Source organism: Cottoperca gobio, chromosome 18, assembly GCF_900634415.1.
Source record: "Cottoperca gobio chromosome 18, fCotGob3.1, whole genome shotgun sequence".
NCBI lineage: Eukaryota > Metazoa > Chordata > Actinopteri > Perciformes > Bovichtidae > Cottoperca > Cottoperca gobio.
In genome coordinates, this window is record NC_041372.1 from 5,052,784 (window position 1) to 5,072,823 (window position 20,040).

The 20,040-nt window shown below is 41.8% G+C and overlaps 2 protein-coding genes and 1 pseudogene across 2 annotated transcripts; 1 reads left to right on the top strand and 2 right to left on the bottom strand.

Moving 5' to 3' along the window:
- Positions 1 to 539: 539 nt before the first annotated feature.
- On the bottom strand, positions 540 to 2,171 carry LOC115023972 (neuroligin-2-like; annotated as a pseudogene).
- Positions 2,172 to 2,428: 257 nt separating this feature from the next.
- Positions 2,429 to 12,875, top strand: LOC115023973 (interferon-induced very large GTPase 1-like). Its single transcript, XM_029455343.1, has 6 exons — positions 2,429 to 2,471; positions 3,002 to 3,075; positions 3,180 to 3,261; positions 3,356 to 3,619; positions 3,791 to 4,057; positions 7,830 to 12,875. Exons 1-6 carry the CDS (start codon positions 2,429 to 2,431, stop codon positions 12,497 to 12,499), a joined length of 5,400 nt encoding a protein of 1,799 aa, XP_029311203.1. The 3' UTR covers positions 12,500 to 12,875.
- Positions 12,876 to 13,393: 518 nt separating this feature from the next.
- On the bottom strand, positions 13,394 to 19,718 carry LOC115023974 (neuroligin-2-like). The gene is made up of 3 exons (XM_029455344.1): positions 19,574 to 19,718; positions 18,810 to 19,350; positions 13,394 to 18,475 (listed from the first exon to the last, which is right to left on the bottom strand). The coding sequence occupies exons 1-3, from the start codon at positions 19,716 to 19,718 to the stop codon at positions 17,641 to 17,643; spliced, it is 1,521 nt and encodes a 506-aa protein (XP_029311204.1). The 3' UTR covers positions 13,394 to 17,640.
- Positions 19,719 to 20,040: the final 322 nt, after the last annotated feature.

Below are 20,040 nucleotides of genomic sequence, written 5' to 3' on the forward strand. Positions count from 1 at the left end.
ATGGACTTTTTAACATGGGCTCTGTGGGAACAATATAATGGTTTCACTTATAACTAGAAATACATGTTCCTTCAATGTTTTTTCTGCATTTTAATGTGATTTTTGACATGTAACTAGGTCATGCACTTAATTTGTCTGGAGCTAACCTTTATAACATACATCGACAGCATACCTCAGTGTAATAAGTACATTTGTTTACCTTACGAGGCAAAAGATTCAGAAGACACTTTCCTACATATTATATTAGTGTTTCAGATTTACCAGTGAAGACAGATAGCAAGGTTGCTTTGCTTTGATTTCCATTGTCTGCAATCCTGATGATTCAGTCCCTCAAACTTCACAGTACCGGAGTCATCTGTGATCAAACTGTCTCTGTGTTTCTCACAGGAGTAATCTAACCGTAGTCGACACTCAACAGAGTAATCAGTGAGTAAAAAGCCAAGAGAAACAGTCTCCTGGTCAGTTTTGAGAACTGTTACTTCTCTTGGTGGAGGAACATCTGGTACAAGAGAAGAAAAGTACATCTCAGTATATCCACATTACAGCACGTATTTAGTCAGTGTGTTGTTGTGGCCGGTGGAGGGGAAAGTGTTGAAGGCATGAAGAGGCTGCATGCTGGTGATGGTACTGGGGATCATGGTGATGGTGTTAGGTGTCATCAGCGGTACGTCGTCGGGGGCACGACGCAGCGCCAGCGTGTAGTCGGGCCGCAGGATGTCGTGGGGCCGGAGTGGCTCCATGTCATGGTGAGGGTCGTGGTCCGAGTGCTTCATCTCCAGCGACATGAATTCCTCCTCCTGGCTGTGAGCCAGGTCATTGGCAGGCCCGTCCCGTTGAGGAGACAGCCGGTGGCGTCGCATCTCGTGCCGCTTGTCACGCTTGTAGTAAAGTGCGGCAAAGGCCAGGATGTTGAGGAAGAGGAGCGACGCCCCCACAGCAACTGTCACACTCAGCTCAGTCGAGTAATCCCGGTGTCTCCAGGGAAGAGGTCCTGGCGTGGACGCGCCGAACCATAAGGCCCCAGTTCAGAGGGGATGTAGGGTAGGGGTGACTCGTGGTGCGAGGGCCCGGTGTTCTGGGCCAGGGTCTGTGGGTGCCTGGGCCAGGGCCTGCCGGAGAGCGGGTAGTTGTGGGAAAGACCTCCTCATGTAGACTATGGAGGTGGGGGACTAATTCCAGCCAGAAGGCCACCTTGTTGGCCCGGTAGTTGTCCCTAACACGAGGTTTTAAGCCGATGTGGAGGTACTGCTTGTCCTTCGAGTTGAACTTGGTCCAGTTGCCCTCTTCAAAGCGATTGGGCTTGGTGTGAATGAACTTGGTGTCCTGAGGGACTGGCAGGTTGGGGTCCCTAGTAGGGTCAGAGGGGACATCTCAGTCAAGGTTTTAATCAATCTGGATGGAAGATGTATTCATTGTAATGACATCTAAACACTAAATACACCCTTGGGTTCTCCGTTTTTATTTATGATCTTGCAGGAAAGAGAGACAGAAAACTAAACTTTTAAAAACTCTACCAACATCTGGTTAGTGAGATCAGCCACTACAAATGTCAAGCAAAACCTTCTGAAAGACACTTTAGCTCTACTGCGGTAGAGACACTACACTAGCTAGTCCTTCCTACAGAAGCAAAAAGAGAAATTGAAATATATTAGTATGAAATATAATCATCAGGAAGGTCTACCCAGTTTTGGCGAAGTTGGTCCAGTAAGTCATGACCACAGCGTTCAGCATCACGTCATTCTTCGAGAAGTTGCACGGAAACAGATCCGTAGCACCGATCATGGGCACGCCAAACACATACGGTATCTCGTCTCCATGGGCAGCATCGGCCCATTCGGGTCGCGTCTCTGTCTGGCAGTGGTGGTAGAACGTGTAAAAGTAAACCGGAGACTGAAACTCGGCGTGGAGTTTAGCAGTGGCCACTGCCGGTGCCACCCACTGGTGGTCTGTAAACAGAGCTAAGAGGGTCTTCCTTTGCATGTCGCCATTGTCCCTGTCTGCCCAGTCTGTGTACATGAATTTAATGGTCTCCCTCAGGATGTCTTTGCCTGGAGGAGAAGATGCGGGAGGGTGAAAGGGACAGAAATAAAAAGGTAAAGGGGAAAAAACAGAAAATTGTGATAAGTTAAGAGGGAAGTAACTTCCCTCTTAAGTTGACAGGGATAGAACATTTTTGAGAGTTCAAAAATTATAAAATAGACAGGGGAAAACAGACCAAACTAAAGACCTTGTTTCTGTTTTCACCTTTGGTGGTGTCATTATAGCTGTGTTGTGGTGAGGTTTACCTCACAACCCCTCACTGCCTCCTTATCCACAGGAGTGAGTACAACAGGGTCCTATAATTCAGGGGTGTCGTAAATGCAGCAAGTTAAATACATAGGCTTCCAAAATTCCCACTTGTTGTGATCTAAGCTGATGAGCTTGATGTATGCGGGGCTGGATCGTCCCACCTCTCCATCCTGCAGGGCTTGGTGACTAGGCAGTACTACTTGGAGATGGGAGTGTCCTGCTCTCACTTCAACAGAGGGAGCATACCAAACAATAGGTTTCACCTTACTGGAAACTAGATCAGCTATTTCTATTAAACGAAACACAAAGTGACTTCAGAGTCAGAATAAAAGGAGACGCCTGCAATAGGCTAGCCAGACAAGTGCAGAGCTTTATACTCAGAACAAACCTATAATACAATACTGCAGATACAGTACTAGTTAAAATTCTGAGATAAAGGAACACTCAGTTTTGACCATGGTTAATCTATAAAGGTAGGCAACAATTTATTTATCACTGATTGTTTTTCCCTCTTTTAAGACCTGAAAGTTTTCAAACAAAGACCTTCATTGGCCTAAAACAGAGGCATGACTCTGCATTTTCTTTCTGTCCTTTACTTCTCAGTGGATTAATTATTTATTTTTGTTTTGCTTTAAATTGTAGTCTAGCTGGATTTTTGTGTAATATTGTTGTTCGTGTTGATGGTGACAGGGTTCTTTTCCATTCATTTCAGTGAGAAGCTGTTTGAATAATCTGGAAAGTGTGATAGCTGAGAGTGTATCTACAATGGATAACTCTGATGAGGAGGTAAAACATTAAATAACAATACAATTATAACTACATGTTTTCATTTCAGCTATTGTGAATGGCATGGATAATTGATGCATCACACCTTTTTCTCATTTACCAAGGAATTTTATGATGTACCAGATTCCTTCCTTGACCCAGGCTGTGAGGAAAGGGGCAACACCTCACCGGCACCACAGTCCGACTGTAAGTGTGACTGTCAATAACTGATCCAATTGAATGACTAAATACGTGTTGTAATGTGGATATACTGAGATGTACTTTTCTATTCTTGTACCAGATGTTCCTCCACCAGGAGAAGTAACAGTTCTCACTACTGACCAGGAGACTGTTTCTCTTGGCTTTTCACTCACTGACTACTCTGTTGGGTGTCGACTACGGTTAGATTACTCCTGTGAGAAACACAGAGACAGTTTGATCACAGATGACTCCGGTACTGTGAAGGTTGAGGGACTGAATCCTGGGACTGAGTATACTTTCAGCATCATCAGGATTGCAGACAATGGAAATCAAAGCAAAGCAACCTTGCTATCTGTCTTCACAGGTAAATCTGAAAAACTAATATAATAATATGTAGGAAAGGGTTGTCTGAATGTTTTGCCTCGCCACTGTATAATGTCGATGTATGTTATAAAGGTTAGCTCAAGACCAATTAAGTGGAAGGAAGGAACATGTATTTCCAGTTATAAGTGAAACCATTATATTGTTCCCACAGAGCCCAGCCCTCCTGGGCAGGTTATAGTCGATCAGGCCAGCAGTGAGTCACTGTCTCTGCATTGGGACATCCCTGCTGGTGAAGTGGAGAGTTACGTTGTGACTTGTTGTGCCGTGTGCAATGAGGAAGACATTGTGCAAGATACAACCAACACAAACCAACTGACTCTCCGTAACCTGAAGCCAGGGGTGTGTTACTCTCTTCTGGTTTATGCACAACACAGGAATGGAAAATTAAGCAAGCCAACTATAACATCTACCCGCACAAGTAAGTAAAAATAAAATCACTATTACAATGAATTTTCAACATAAAGTTACAGACTTAGGGGAAATATACCCATTATTTACCAACACTCTGTAGAGGTTTCCAAAAGAAGATTAAAATAAAAGAAGGATTCCATGGAAAAGTCCATGTTAGTTTAAGTCATATTTAGTTAAGTGCATCCTGTTTTTGGGTTAATTTGTAGTCAACCAAAAGACAGTCTCATCTTATTGAACAAACATATTGCACATTTTAGTCATCAACATATTAGTTATTAGACATAATATATATATATATATATATATATATATATATATATATATATATATATATATATATATATATATATATATAAATAAAGTTTTAATCAAGAATAAGAATGAGCATTTTAAATCTTCAGAAAAGTCAAACACAATTAAATCTCATTTAAGGCTAAAAGAAGTGGTACTGCAAGTTATGCATTTATTTTCTGTAATTCTTTTGTAAGTAGTGTTGTACTAGATTATGTTAAAGGCTGTGTTATATTGATAATTGTTTATCATCGCTTGTACAAGACCATTAACAAATGTGTAAAGAAAATATTTGTAACACAAGCTAACTACTACATAGTTGGCTACTGCCCAGAATATTTTATTCAAGCCCAAAACCAGTTGCCTCTCCTTCTTCCTCTTCCTCTGTTGGCATCTGCCCTCTGGCAGGGTTGATGACAAATGACAACCTGTGACCATAACATTCCCTCCCAAACAACAAAAGCAAACAACATTAAATTCACTTTACTCTTATGTACGTGAGATAAATCATGAAGAAATCTTCTTACATTGTTGTTGCCTGAAATGTGCTTGATCTCTGTTATATTTAGGCAACACAAGGCTCAATTGGAACAGTCGAGCATTGGCAGTGAATCTTGGCCAGTAAAGCTAATTGATTGCTAATCTTGTCCTCACCGATGACATAGACCTCAAAATGGTTCACAGCCAACGTCAATGCTATCGGTAATAAAATCACAATATCTATTAGTGTTTTTCAAAAAGGTTCAGTATATTATTTTCATAGTGGACGATAGAAACTGAGAGTTTTGGCTAACTTAACATTACCTTCTTTGGCTTGTATGCTAGACTTTAGCAAGTGCTAATGAATTAGCTTTGCTAGCTTAGATCGCCTAGTGTCCCACTGCTAGAATCTGCTCTGCGTCCTAGTGTCCTACTTCTACACTAATATAGCAGCTAGGTGGGTACAGATGGTCTCAACACCATTGTCAGTGGATACAGTGAAATAACACGGTGCATCAAGTGTGTCCAGTACATTCAGAAAGTTGTCCAAGGATGTTCCCTAATTGGTTTCAAAATGTGGGACACCATGTCATTAATTTATAATATTACATCACATAATCATAATAGATTTAAGACAAACAACAGTTAAAAATTAAAGGTAACATCATTAAATTAATGTTTTAAGTTAAACTGTCTGAATCAGATCGTATATCAAATTGTTTTTATATCGTATGGCAGACCATGTATCGAGATAGTATGGAATCGTCTGAGAGGAGAAAGCTGAACACCTCTATAAAATATATACTAGAGAGGGATTTGTGACGTGGTTCACCTCCTAACCAGTGTGCAAACTGTAATAAATGAGTGTATGTTTTTGGGGGGTTTTCTTCGTGGAATCGAATTTGGTTAAAAGATCTTGGAAATTCACCTGGTATTCATATCAACTACTAAATTTCTGGTATTGTGATATCCCTTGTCCGGACCACAAACCTATAATTGAATCATGAAACTTGAAAGACAAGTAACCCTGCATTCTTGGAGTGCAGTGTTCTAGTGGGGTAATAAGGTACTGTGAACTCTTTAAGATATCATGGTGCATGACCATTAAGGACATTGTAAGTGAGGAGAAGGATTTTAAAATATATTCTGGAGTTCACAGGGAGCCAGTGCAGAGAATCTAATATGGGGGAAATATAATCTATTGTACTAGTTCTTGCTAGTTTAAGCGCAACAGCATTCTGGACCAACTGAAGAGTCTTAAGGGACTTATTGGGGCAGCCACATAATAAATAATTGCCATAGAAGTAACAAATGCATGGACTAGTCTTGAAGGGTCTTTCAGAAGGTGGGAATGACACAGAGTAAAGCTAGAGAGTGGCTTCTTTCACAGGCTGCTGCTGGATTACCTTCTTGCTACCACCCTAGGGCTTTCCTATAAGAATTTGTAAGCAGTGAGTACTTGCTACGTACTTCCTTCTTCAGTCATTACATTGCATCACATTTCAATCATTAACATCTTTTCGACAAATAAGTCTATGAGCGAAGTAAAACAGCCGCAAAGTTAATTAAAGCATTTATGGATGAACAACATAATGTTATGTCGTGGCAATAAAGGTTAAGATGTACAGCATTTACATTCAAGCTAATTTGATTTATCAAGTTACTTTAAAGCAGCAACAAGCTAGATAAACAAACAAGTTAATAGTAGGAATGTAAAAAACAAACAACTTGGCAAAAAAGCTTTGAGCTACTAACTAGCTACTTACTGTAGTAAATAAATGTCCTAAAGCAGGGGTGGGCAACCTTTTTTCTATCAAGGGCCATTTTATTTTTTACAACATCCTTCGAGGGCCATACTAATTATTGAACTTATAACCCTCTGCAAAAATTTTTAAGACGCAGCCCAATCATTTCACCTTACTTTTATGCTGTGCAAAAACACAACTTTTTTATCAATGTATCTTTCTGTTTTATCAGAAATTAGCAATCCTTTATTAGTCCCACAATGGGGAAATGTATCTTGTCACAGCAAACGAACACATGAAGTAAAGTGGCAGTACACAATAATTAAATAGAATAAAAAATAATATAAGTATTCAAGCATGGCAGTGATAATTGCACAGTAGTGGTGGAATAGTCTGTATTGGTGTGGTGGTCTACCTATCTATCTTTCCATGTGTTTATGTTTCGCTCTGGAGAGAGCTGCTTGTTGGGCCAACATCCTTTCAGCTCATGCAGTTTGGCATTTTTTGTGCAGTAATGACGCTCAAGATAATTTTTCATCACTGCAAGCGCGTCCGCACAAACTAGGCACACTGGCCTTTTACTTCCACAAAGAAATAATCGTTCGTCCATTCCGCATCCACCTTTCTCTTGTTTACACTCGCTATGCTGCGTTCACTGATCTCAATGACAGTCTTGTTTAATATTGAAGTTTTTTGACATGACGTGACCACGTGATGACACGTTCCACTTGTGTTGTGTTCAAGGACCCTGACCATGGCCAGGAAAAACAGTCAGTCGCCCGTTTAAAATATTGCAGTCTAGTGTTTTTTTCTCGTGGATTATTTTTGCGTGCGTTTTACGAATTACCTCGATGGCCGGATCAAATGGTCTTGCGGGCCGTATACAGGCCGGAGGTTCCCCACCCCTGTCCGAAAGGATACCAACATATGTAACGATAAATAATAAATAACATAAAAAGGGAGCAACCAAGTTGGAAGTGACTGACAGCAACATATTTTGAAGGCTAAATTGAGATTGATGCAGAGTCTGTCAAAGAAAACATAAGATTTCACTCTAGGGTTGTTGAAGCATCTGGATCCATGTATTAGACAAGCAGTTTACTGACTGACTGCCCAACATAGTCCTTAGTTTTAGCAGGGTGTACTTTATAAACTGTTACAGTCAAACACAGTAAAATGTTACAATACATTTTTCATCCACGCTTAAGAATGTGTAAAATAACAAATAATGGGTTTAATATACATTGTTTTCATTTTCTACAGAGACGCACCTAGAAAGCTTATTGGAGGATTTGGGGATGGAGCACCACTACAAAGAGAGGCTGTCCCTAAGCACAATTCTTGGAATTGATGAGAAGACCATTACTGATGAACCTGCCAAGTGTAATTCAGATCTTCCATGGTATTTTCTGAAGAAACTAATGATGGTTAATGTGACAGCAAGGAATGTGAAATGTACATCTGCATGCAAGTCAAACTGTGGTGATCTGCAGTTAGATCTTGATAATCTCGTCACCAGTCTAGATTCAGATGATATGCTAAATCCCCTTGACCTAATCACTGCTCTTTTTCTGTGTTCTGATGGTTTCGTACAGCAGGAAATGGCCCTCAAAATGTCTATGTGTCAGTTTTCTGTGCCTCTGTTGCTTCCCAACTGCGACACAAAGCAGTGCACACTCATGCTATGGGCCATGAGAGACATTGTTAAAAAGTACAGACCTCAGTCACATTCAGAATCCAAAGGATTTATTGAAGACAGAATTGTTGCCTCTGAACTTCCAATGATATCTTTTGTGAGACTGGGTGAGTGCTCCTTGTCCAAGTCAGAGATCCTCAACAAGCTCCTGAGTAATTCTCAGCAGTACCATGACACCTTTGTTCACTGTAACATGGAGTGTGGTGACAGTCCAAGGAGAATATCCAATGGATTGGCTGAAATTACTTGGTACCTTCCTTGCGGGAATAAAAACATGGATGTCTTCAGTGAGCCAGTAGCTGTAACTAACCTTCGTGGGGACATTGCTTCATTTGACACACAATTTTCTTTTCTGTGTCAGACATCTGCAGCAGTTTTTGTGTTCTTTGACACTTTGGACTCTGAGTGCGAGCTGCTTACCAACCAACAACACAAGGCACAGATCTTCTTGGTGGGTAACCATCAAAGCAAGGGTTTTAGTTTAGATGCTGTAAAAAAGGTAGCAACCAAGTTGAACTTAAATAACAGCAACATCCTTTTGAAGGCTAAGCACAGGAATGATGCAGACTTTGTCAAAGATTTGCGGGAAAAAGTCAGCAATGTAATTGAACACTCAAAGATGAAGATGGGAATTGAGCAGATGGCTGACATTGCCCATGAACTGGGAATAGCTGTTGATGAAGACTCTTCAGAATGCCAGACTGCCAAGCAAAATGCAGATGCGATCACTGCAGTAATTAAAGATATCCTTCAATACAAAGAAGCTCAACTCCCCTTGCAAGGCCAAATATGGAAGGAACTGAGCAGCTTAGAAAAGGAAGAATTCCGACTTCGAAATGTTGGGTCTGAAAAAGTAGAAGACTACAAAAGTCATCTTCAAGTACAGAAAACAAAACTTCGGGAAAAACAGAACTCTTATGACATGTCAAATGCAATGACATGTTTCATAAACGCAATATCAAGCCCAGGGATAGAGAGGCGCTATTTCCTGAAATGGCTGCGAATGAACCTTGATAACCTGTCCCGAGAAACTCTGTCTGACCTCAGGGAGCAGTACAAAAAGAAATGCAAAAACTCTGAGAACAAAGAGGAGATCAAGGAAATTGACAAACAACTTTCCAACTGCTCTCTGGGAACTGAACACTTCTTCCGTGAAATGGGTCAGATCTATGAAGCTTCACTTTCCCTTTCAGAAACAAACCCGTCACGTAAACAATTACAGAACCTCCCCAAACTGTGTGCAGAATTGTTGCTTGATGGATTTCCCCTTGAGCTTGTAGACGGAGATGCATCCAACATACCTCTCAGATGGGTGAGTGACGTTCTCTCTCAGCTCAATGACTTGGTGTCTCCTCAGAACAAGATACTGGTAGTCACAGTTCTTGGAGTTCAGAGCACAGGAAAATCCACTCTCCTCAACACCATGTTTGGAGTGCAGTTTGCAGTCAGCAGTGGTCGATGCACTCGAGGTGCCTTTATGTTGCTCATCAGAATCAATGAAGATTTAAAAAAAGAACTCAACTGTGACTTCATGATGATCATTGACACTGAGGGCCTAAAGTCACCAGAGCTTGCACAACTGGACAACAGCCATGAACATGACAACGAGCTAGCAACACTTGTTATAGGGCTGAGTGACATCACCATCATCAACATTGCAATGGAGAATTCAATAGAAATGAAGGACATTCTACAAATAGTTGTGCACGCTTTTCTCAGGATGACAGAGGTGGGCAAAACTCCCAAATGTCAGTTTGTTCACCAGAATGTGTCGGATGTTTCAGCCCATGACAAGAACTTACGAGACAGGAAACTGCTCTTGGAACAGTTAAACGAGATGACCCAGGCAGCAGCCAAAATGGAAAAGAAAGAGGAGAACATCAGCTTCACTGATGTGATGGAGTACAATCCAGACACTGGCAACTGGTACATTCCTGGACTGTGGAATGGAAACCCACCAATGGCACCAGTCAATGCAGGGTACAGCGAAGCTGTTTATGAGCTCAAGAAGAACATAATCCACATTTTGGGAAGTTGTAAGTCATCTGCTAATAATATCTTGGAGTTTACAGAGTGGATGAAAAGCCTGTGGAATGCAGTAAAGCATGAAAACTTCATCTTCAGCTTCAGAAACAGCCTGGTTGCTGATGCATACATGAGGTTGTGCACAGAATTCAACAAATGGGAATGGAACTTCAAAAAAGAGATGTACACGTGGGTTACAGATGCTGAAACAAGAATTTCCAACTTCGGTACAGTTGCTGTGAAAACTGAGATATCTGACATCAGAGAACTTCTCACAGTTTTGAAAAGTGAAGCTTTGATAAAGCTGTCTAAATGGGAGACAAAGCTTCTTGGAAATCTGGACCAGTACTTCAAGCAAACAGAGGGCCATGTCTTTCTTGTTGAAGGATACAAACAGGAGTTTGCAAACAGCGCAAAGAACGTTCGACGAGAAATGGAAAGTTCTGTGTTTTATCAACTCACAGCAGCAGCTGACATCAGACAGGGAATGGCAGAACTTGACAGAATCAAGGGGAACCACACAAAAGAATTAGAGGACAGAGTTTGTGCATTGATTGAAGAATGTTGGAAGAAAAAAGTCAAGATGACAGAGGACGAGCTGGACAAAGAATTTGACAAGATGTGGACTGAAACAGAGAAGGAACTATCCTTTTCAAAAATGGAGTTTGAGGACATTTTCACAAGTGTGTCTCACCACCTGAGAACAAATCTATCACACAAGGGAAGTCATGCAAGTGAATTGTTAAGTCAAAAAAGCCTGCAACGTTGTGGACTGGATCCTTTTAAATATACACCTGAAGGATTCTTAAAGCGATTCCAAAACACCTTCACCCAGATGTTCAACATTTCAGGACACACGAAGGATGTACAACAAATAGCTGACAGCATCATATCAATGTGCACACAGTCTGTGGCTGAAACATGTCAAAGAAAAAGCAATTACCATGATACTTACATCCAGGAGATTTTACACATGATTGATGAGAGGCTTAAAAACAATCAAGATGTTAAAACAGACATCACGTTTGAAGTTTCTCTGAAACAGCACATCTGTTCCAATGCAGCCAGAAGCTTTCAGAAAATGCATGACGATTTCGTACGTGAGAACGATCCCTACAGATGTCTGAATAAAAACAAAGAAAAGTTTCGTGCTGATTTTAAAGACGTGTTTCATGACCGAGACCAGTGCCAGAAGAAGGCAGAAGAATTCACGGACCGGTGCTTGAGGCCTGCAGTCGAAGACTTTGTCAAACGTTCCCTGGGTCCTGATATCATTGGTGAAATGCTGACATGCGAGCAGTTTAGCACACGGATTGTTTTCCAGCATTCAGTTTTACTGGATTTGCTCTCAGTGGATGAGTTTGAAAGCTATCTGAGCTATATTAGCTCCTATGAGGATTACGTAAAGAAATGGATTTTCAACAAAATAGTGGAACGTTTATCAAAAGACTCTACGATGTTCAAGCTCGAGGATAAACATGTTCAGTCAAGTATCAGGAGCATAAATGATGCTATCAACAAAGCAAATAAACAGAAGAGTGGCAACTTGAAGACATTTGTTCAAAATGTCTGTCAGGAACTTGGTAGTAAACTGGTCCTTTCCCAGGATGCTCTCGGGGCATTCATGATCCTGAACAATGCCGACCAGGAACAGTTTGCTCGCTGGCTCACTGAGTGTGTGAAGAACATGGCCCAAACTCTCAGAAAGAAGTCTAAAAAAACTAACATCCAAATGAAACTACAGAATCTTCATGTGAATCCTCAGAACCAGCTTTTCACCAAGCTGATTGGATGTGGTAAACAGTGTCCATTCTGCAAAGCGCCTTGTGACGCAGGAGGAAGCGCCCACACTGAGCACTGGGCTTCACTGCATCGGCCACAGGGTTTTGTTTCATGCAGGTTTCTATCCTCGAAGAAACTTGTCACTGAAATATGCTCTTCCTCCGTGGTCACTGAAGGGAGATTTTGTCGTAATGCTACAAACTGGGAATTTCATCCTTACAAGCGTTACAAAGAAATCTTTCCTGACTGGAAAATCCCACCAGATGGAAGCCTCCAGGCATCAGACTACTGGAAATATGTGATGGCAACATTTAACAAGCAGTTGGCGAAAGCGTTCAACGCAGAGCTTGCTGATATTCCCACCACTTGGAAACAAATCACACACGAGGAAGCAGAAGCAAGCCTGAAAGAGTCATTTAACGTCAAGTGAGAAATTACATGCTTTGTGGTCACAGAGGTGCACATCCTCCTCAATACAATCATTATCCTCATTAATAATTAATCTTACTTGTTTTTATGATATAGAGAAGAATGACAACCAACATGCTGTACAACCGGCCGTATATGTATATTAGATGACATGACGTTTTTTCTTTTCTTATCTAATTGAGTGCAATATGTCATTTTCTTACATCAAAAGTTTGTAATGTCTTACTTTGTTTTTTAAATTTTCTGTTACATTTTTATGTTTTCTGTTCATGTTATTCCATTTACTAGGAATTTAGAATATTTGTTTTTCATTTCTGTGCTGCATCAAATGCCACACATTTATATTTTCCAATCAATTAAAAGATCATTCATATACAGTTCTGTCAACATGTATACATGGCAGAATGTTTGTTCATCAAGTTAAACATATATGTGGCTTTTTTCTAGAAAGTTAGAATTTGTTTTTGTTTCTGTGAATATATATAAATATCTGATAAATTGTTAAAACATGTCAGTTTGAAAAGATCTTTCAGTCTAAATATCAACATGTAGGTGATACATGACAATTAGTTTTTATCTAATGTAATTTTTTTTAAATGTAATGTCATGTTTAATCTGTAATGTCTGTTTTTATTTCAATTAAGTATATAATGTCACATATTTACATTTTTAATCAATCAAAAGATCATTCAATCAAAATGTTGTCAACAAGTAAACATAATCAAGTTTAGTATAAAATGTCTTTCTTTCACTCAGAATTTATAATCTGTTTTTTGTTAAGTATCTGATTCCACATATTTACATGTTTAAAGGAACTAAAAAAGCATTCCTTCTATATGTTATCAACATGTATACTTCCTGTTCACCATTTGAATAAAGACACAGAATCAGCAGACTGGCTATGAATGTCTTTAATGTTTCCCAGATCAGAATCACAGCATACAGTGTATAATAACTTCTAAAGTAAACAGAAATATCATCACCTCATTTATTTATATAGTTTAACTATACTTTTTTTTTAATAATCATCTTTTTTTAAATTCCATTATTTAACATTTTTCTTCATCTCAAGTCTTGGGTTTCTGAATTCAACAAAGAATGTAAAAACAAGACAACAGGTGCAACTCCGCAATGGGGACCGAGCCGGAGATCTATGCGTGTGTCCATGCACCACTGCCCTCACACAGGGTCTCTAAATAACCTCAGCGATATGAAGTGCTTTTGCTTTGCTTGGCTGACTGCAGTTTTCAGGGCGTGTGTCCAGATACATCCAGTCCGATCCACTGGTAAACACACGTTTAGACTGACAGTGCACTGGACTTTTCAGATCTACTTCAAATGTCATCCGTCTCCAAACTGAACAAACTTCACTGCTACATCACACACAACCTCCACAATCACACAACGACACAGTGTGTGGAAGGAAAACTTCAGACCACCGGTGGGATCTCATTACTCTCGGAGGCATCTTATGGTATCAAAGCCCTCGTGTCGGCCCCGCGTGTGATTAAGTGGCTACATGTGAACACTGCTACATGTGAATCGAGCATTTAACTGTTTGCACTTTGCATGTAGTGTCTCAGTTTTGAAGTCCTGACCATGAATCACACGCCAGTTCCCTACACCACGGCAACATAAGTTACCTGGCTTTCATTCAGCCTATAAAGATGTTTCCATAAATGCTCTGAAGACACAGATCATGCAGCACACATTCATCAGGAGAATAGTTGTCTCACAAGATATATTTCAAAATAATAGTTTGCTAAAGCTTGAACCAAAAACGAAGAGGAAAAAAAGCTGTGTAGTTGACCCCTCTACTACAAACCAAGAACAATGACTTAAACTATATTTTTCACATTTTAAAATCTAATATTCAAACTAGCAAACACTAACTACAGCATCTTAGGCCCTCTGTTGTGTGGGGGCTGCAGTGGAGATGAATTTCTGCTACAGTAACTTTCCTGCTTAGGAATCATGATGCTACAGGATGCCCCCGTGATAATGGGCAACATGAAACATGAAACATGAAACAAAGTAAAGAAAAAGATCATTTTCTAATGGCATGAAAAGAGATCGGCGGTAAGCATTTTTTAAATCACCAGTGAATGTGAAAGCTCAAGCTAGTGGCCTTTTTTTTGTGTTGCAAACTGCACCTGTTGTCTTTTGTCGTCACAAAATAAGCATTTCATTCATTCACTCAAAAAGAAAAAAAGAAAAACAAACAAGAAACTTAATATTTACAAATATTTTTGTCTGTTTGATTCTTACACTTAAAAATGTACAGTTTTGATCCTCTTCCAGATGTTGTGTGTCTCTGTCCTGCTATCCAGTTTGGTATTTTTCTTCACACGTCCAGCTTCCTCAGAGCGGGCAGACTGCAGTGAAGCTGCCACAATGGCGCCCTCCAGTGTTAGCTTATAAAATAGACGGGGGAAAACAGACCAAACTAAAGACCTTGTTTCTGTTTTCACCTCTGGTGGTGTCATTGTAGCTGTGTTGTGGTGAGGTTTACCTCACAACCCCTCACTGCCTCCTTATCCACAGGAGTGAGTACAAAAGGGTTCATCTCGGTCTGATCAGACGTATCAGACCTCCGTAGGACAGATGAGCAAGGTGTCCTCCTGGCAAACATTGTGGGTAGAAACATGGCCATGCCTTTGAATGTCCTTATTTGCTAATGATTAGTTCAACCTCTCTTTTGATTGGGATTTCTACATTTAAGGCTGCAAGTCTTTTTCCAATTTCCTCCCAAAGTCTCTTTTCCACGGCGTGCACCTTTCCTTTCGCTGTCCATCATCTATTCCACAGCATTTATCCACCTGCCGCACACCCAAGTCAGTTGTTTTGTGTTTTACATTGTGCACATTTCCTTTTCAGTGGGCTTACAAAATCTCTGACAGGAGCAGCCAGGTATGTCTCTCCCTCTCCAGCCCTCCCCCTCCACCCGTTAGGCATTAATAAAATAGAAAACAAACAAAATAAACAGGCTAAAGCTAGAGCACAAGCAAAGACAGCACCGGTGACTAACTTCTCCCATACTGGATGAAGGCTACCATGTGTTCCTGTGGGCTCAAACAACAGCACATTAGTTCATTAACGTACTGTATTACCAGAGTATTACCCATGATCCATGTTTGAGATCCAGCAGAGATTTGTGTGTGTGTGGGGGGGGGGGGCTGAGCTGTAGGCCTGCACATTCTTACCCGAAAGAAAAGAACAGAATCAGCTTTTACCCTGTGTAGGAGATCCGAGCCCCCTTTTCATCTTGCAGCTCCGCGTCGCAGGCCGTGAAGGCCCACGGTTACCCTCCGTGTGCTTAAAGTTTAATTTACAACTGATGAGCTCACAAAAAAAGTCACTAGCTGAGTGAACTAACCCTTGAATGTGAGGATAAGAGCAGAGCTGAACTGAGGTCAGAAATTGTGTAGAACGTAGCTGACACAGTGAAGTCAGGTGTTTTGGAGTTTTGTGGTCACAGCAGGGAGTTGAACGCGGGGGATCACCGCAATACGGGTGTAAGAATACAACGCTAGTGCACTGACGGAAAGAGGAGAAGTACTGTTGATATGGAGGGGGATGTTTGCGGACGCAGCAGGAAGGAGCTCATTCTGGAGTCTAAGTTTTTACCATGGGGGGGATCCCGCCTGTCTGCCTCTCCATCTCTTTGTTGTCTAATTAGGGCCCACACCCACACATACCCGCACACACACTCACACACACATGCTGGAAATAGGGGTGCAGACAGGAGAAGGACGTGTACGTAGAAGAGCAAAGGCTGCCTGTTTCTGCTTTGTTTCTCACCCTTACTGAAATACAAAAATAATTCTGTACAGGCAAGCTACAACAACAGAGTTGGTACCTCACATACCCTAAAAACGATCATCTCCATACAGATGGGAAGAAAAAGTAGCTCCTGTAGGATGGTGGGCGTGCTGTATTACCTGGAAACAAACTCTAAATAACATCATGTCGGGGTAAATGATTGGAAGAGTACGTTCACAGCTGTTCATCTTATGAGATTTGTGTTAATTACTCTTTTTTCTTTTTATAAATGGGTGTTGGCAGGTGAAGAGGGTTTGTTGGGGGTACTTAGAGGATTGTCTGTGATGTTCTTTTTCTGTGAGATAAAACAAAAAACTAAATATCCAGAGTGGACCGATATGATTTGATTAGATTTGGGAAACGTGCATTGACAGATACAGTGTCCCCCCCCCCCTGTCATCCTCTTTAAAAATAATTCATGCATAGATCCCCACTGAGAAAACCCATTTATATACTTTCTCCTTTGTACACATTTATATATAACTATATATATAATATCATTTCTCTATATCTATATTTTCAGCAAAAATTTCTTTCCACAAAAACAACAATTAAACAAATGCTTGAAAAAAATAAACAGAAGATGAGAGAAAGAAAAAAAACACAATCAAGGGCCAGTTTGGCACTTTGTCATGAGAACACACAGCATCTGTTAATTGACAGTAAATAGCAATACTCTAGAATTTTCTTTAGTTTTTTTCTTTCTCAATGAGAAAGCAAACACAGTAGTACATACTTGGCACCAAGAATGCTGGTAGAATGAAAGTATCAGATTTATCAATGTCTTCATAGCTATATGATTACTGTATGTACTCTATGCCTGCTCCTGCAGCTCAGTCGTTTGTGAGTCCTTAGAGCTGAGGAGCGCTGGGGAGAGGGAGAGAATCACATGTCGAATGAGAGGAACAAAGCAGGGATAAGACACAGATGTAGAAAAGAGAACAATATATGCACATAACACACTTGGGAGAGAAAAGAAGAAAATGATGAAAACTGCAAGGGCCAAAAAGCATTAGTCCTTTTGACAAATGTCAAGGGGCTTTAGGCTGGAAACAGCAGACCTTTGAAAACAGTATCTTTGAAAGATCTAAGTCACCCCCCAAACTGATCATCTGCTGCCGTGCAGTTTAGTTGCTTCTCCACACACCACCAGTGGAGCTGCTAAGTTTGACAGCATGATGAAGGAGGCGGAGTTGTTTTTGGAGAAACAAGAGAATAAGAGAACAGAACAAAGGCCCACGTTCAGAGGCCTCCCTTCTAGATCAGTGGCAGAGCCAGTCTTCCTGGTCCTTAGGTGGCGCTGTTTCGGGCCAGTCCCTACTATACCCTGGTGGTGGAGTGGGGATGGGGCAGTGTGTTGTTGTGGCCGGTGGAGGGGAAAGTGTTGAAGGCATGAAGAGGCTGCATGCTGGTGATGGTACTGGGGATCATGGTGATGGTGTTCGGTGTCATCAGCGGCACGTCGTCGGGGGCACGGCGCAGCGCCAGCGTGTAGTCGGGCGGGCAGGCGGGCCGCAGGATGTCGTGGGGCCGGAGTGGCTCCATGTCGTGGTGAGGGTCGTGCTCCGAGTGCTTCATCTGCAGCGACATGATCTCCTCCTCCTGGCTGTGAGCCAGGTCATTGGCAGGCCCGCCCCGTTGAGGAGACAGCCGGTGGCGGCGCATCTCGTGCCGCTTGTCACGCTTGTAGTAAAGTGCGGCAAAGGCCAGGATGTTGAGGAAGAGGAGCGACGCCCCCACAGCAACTGTCACACTCAGCTCAGTCGAGTAATCCCGGGTGTCTCCAGGGAAGAGGTCTTGGCGTGGACGCTCCGAACCATAAGGCTCCAGTTCAGAGGGGATGGTAGGGTAGGGGTGACGAGTGGTGCGAGGGCCCGGTGTTCTGGGCCAGGGTCTGTGGGTGCCTGGGCCAGGGCCTGCCGGAGAGCGGGTAGTTGTGGGAAAGAGCTCCTCATGTAGACTATGGAGGTGGGGGACTAATTCCAGCCAGAAGGCCACCTTGTTGGCCCGGTAGTTGTCCCTAACACGAGGTTTTAAGCCGATGTGGAGGTACTGCTTGTCCTTCGAGTTGAACTTGGTCCAGATGACCTCTTCAAAGCGGTTGGGCTTGGTGTGAATGAACTTGGTGTCCTGGGGGACTGGCAGGTTGGGATCCCTAGTAGGGGACAGAGGGGACATCTCAGTCAAGGTTTTAATCAATCTGGATGGAAGATGTATTCATTGTAATGACATTTAAACACTAAATACACCCTTGGCTTCTCCGTTTTTATTTATGATCTTGCAGGAAAGAGAGACAGGAAACTAAACTTTTAAAAACTCTACCAACATCTGGTTAGTGAGATCAGCCACTACAAATGTCAAGCAAAACCTTCTGAAAGACACTTTAACTCTACTGCTGTAGAGACACTACACTAGCTAGTCCTTCCTACAGAAGCAAAAAGAGAAATTGAAATATATTAGTATGAAATATAACCATCAGCAAGGCCTACCCAGTCTTGGCGAAGTTGGTCCAGTAAGTCATGACCACAGCGCTCAGCATCACGTCATTCTTCGAGAAGTTGCACGGAAACAGATCCGTAGCACCGATCATGGGCACGCCAAACACATACGGTATCTCGTCTCCATGGGCGGCATCGGCCCATTCGGGTCGCGTCTCTGTCTGGCAGTGGTGGTAGAACGTGTAAAAGTAAACCGGAGACTGAAACTCGGCGTGGAGTTTAGCGGTGGCCACTGCCGGTGCCACCCACTGGTGGTCTGTAAACAGAGCTAAGAGGGTCTTCCTTCGCATGTCGCCATTGTCCCTGTCTGCCCAGTCGGTGTACATGAATTTAATGGTCTCCCTCAGGATGTCTTTGCCTGGAGGAGAAGACGCGGGAGGGGGAAAGGGACAGGAATAAAAAGGTAAAGGGGAAAAAAGAGAAAATTGTGATAAGTTAAGAGGGAAGTAATGACAGGGATAGAACATTTTTGAGAGATGAGTGGTCAAGAGATGTGCAACAGGAAGATAGAAGTAAACGTTGCTAAAATGAACTGGAATGACAGGAATAGGAAAACATGAAAAAGGTGTTTGTGTTTGTATGTTTGTGTGAGAGATAGTCAGTTGAGACAGATACTGACTGAGTGACACAGAAGGGCAAAAGAGAGAATATGCCTCTCAGAGAGGAGAATGAATGAATGAGAGGAAGCGTGACTGCATTATCAAAATGTGTCTGTATTTTGACTGTGGCCCGCTGTGAGGGGTTTGCAGGCTGACCTGTTGTCCGTTGTCCGTTGTCCTCGCTGTCGTCCACAAACTTCAGCCCCTCGCCTTGGTTCACTCCTATTAGGATGTCATAGTTGAGGAACTCCCCCTGGTGGTGCAATAGGGGAAGAACAAGTTGAGTGCTGAGAACAACCATGAAGGGTTCCTTCACATTGTGATATTCATGCCAACAGTGTTATGGTATAGCTTTTGTTGTAGGACCACAACTACAAGCTCCGTAAGATACAGGGAAAAGGTGGATTCACTTGGAATACGGGGAGTACCACTGTTACATATCCAGCGGTTAATGGTATTTCTATCTCATAAGAATGGCAGTAAAATAATATATAAAATGTGAATAACTGAGGTTAACCAGTTAACAAGCAATGCTAATGTGTGAAGCATTTATATTATCTATATTTTTTATTTGTTGTTTATTTTTTGGGTTGTGCATGCATTTATTATTATTATTTCCAGTT

Excerpts from the sequence above, each read along its gene's own strand:
- LOC115023974 (XM_029455344.1), bottom strand. The coding sequence starts at position 19,718 with ATGGTTGTTCTCAGCACTCAACTTGTTCTTCCCCTATTGCACCACCAG. Across the intron at positions 19,351-19,573 it reads CAACGGACAACGGACAACAG|TTCATTTTAGCAACGTTTAC; the intron begins GTCAGCCTGCAA and ends CTGTCATTCCAG. Across the intron at positions 18,476-18,809 it reads ACCAACTTCGCCAAGACTGG|GGATCCCAACCTGCCAGTCC; the intron begins GTAGGCCTTGCT and ends GTCCCCTACTAG.
- LOC115023973 (XM_029455343.1), top strand. The coding sequence starts at position 2,429 with ATGCGGGGCTGGATCGTCCCACCTCTCCATCCTGCAGGGCTTG. Across the intron at positions 3,620-3,790 it reads CTTGCTATCTGTCTTCACAG|AGCCCAGCCCTCCTGGGCAG; the intron begins GTAAATCTGAAA and ends TTGTTCCCACAG. Across the intron at positions 4,058-7,829 it reads TATAACATCTACCCGCACAA|AGACGCACCTAGAAAGCTTA; the intron begins GTAAGTAAAAAT and ends CATTTTCTACAG.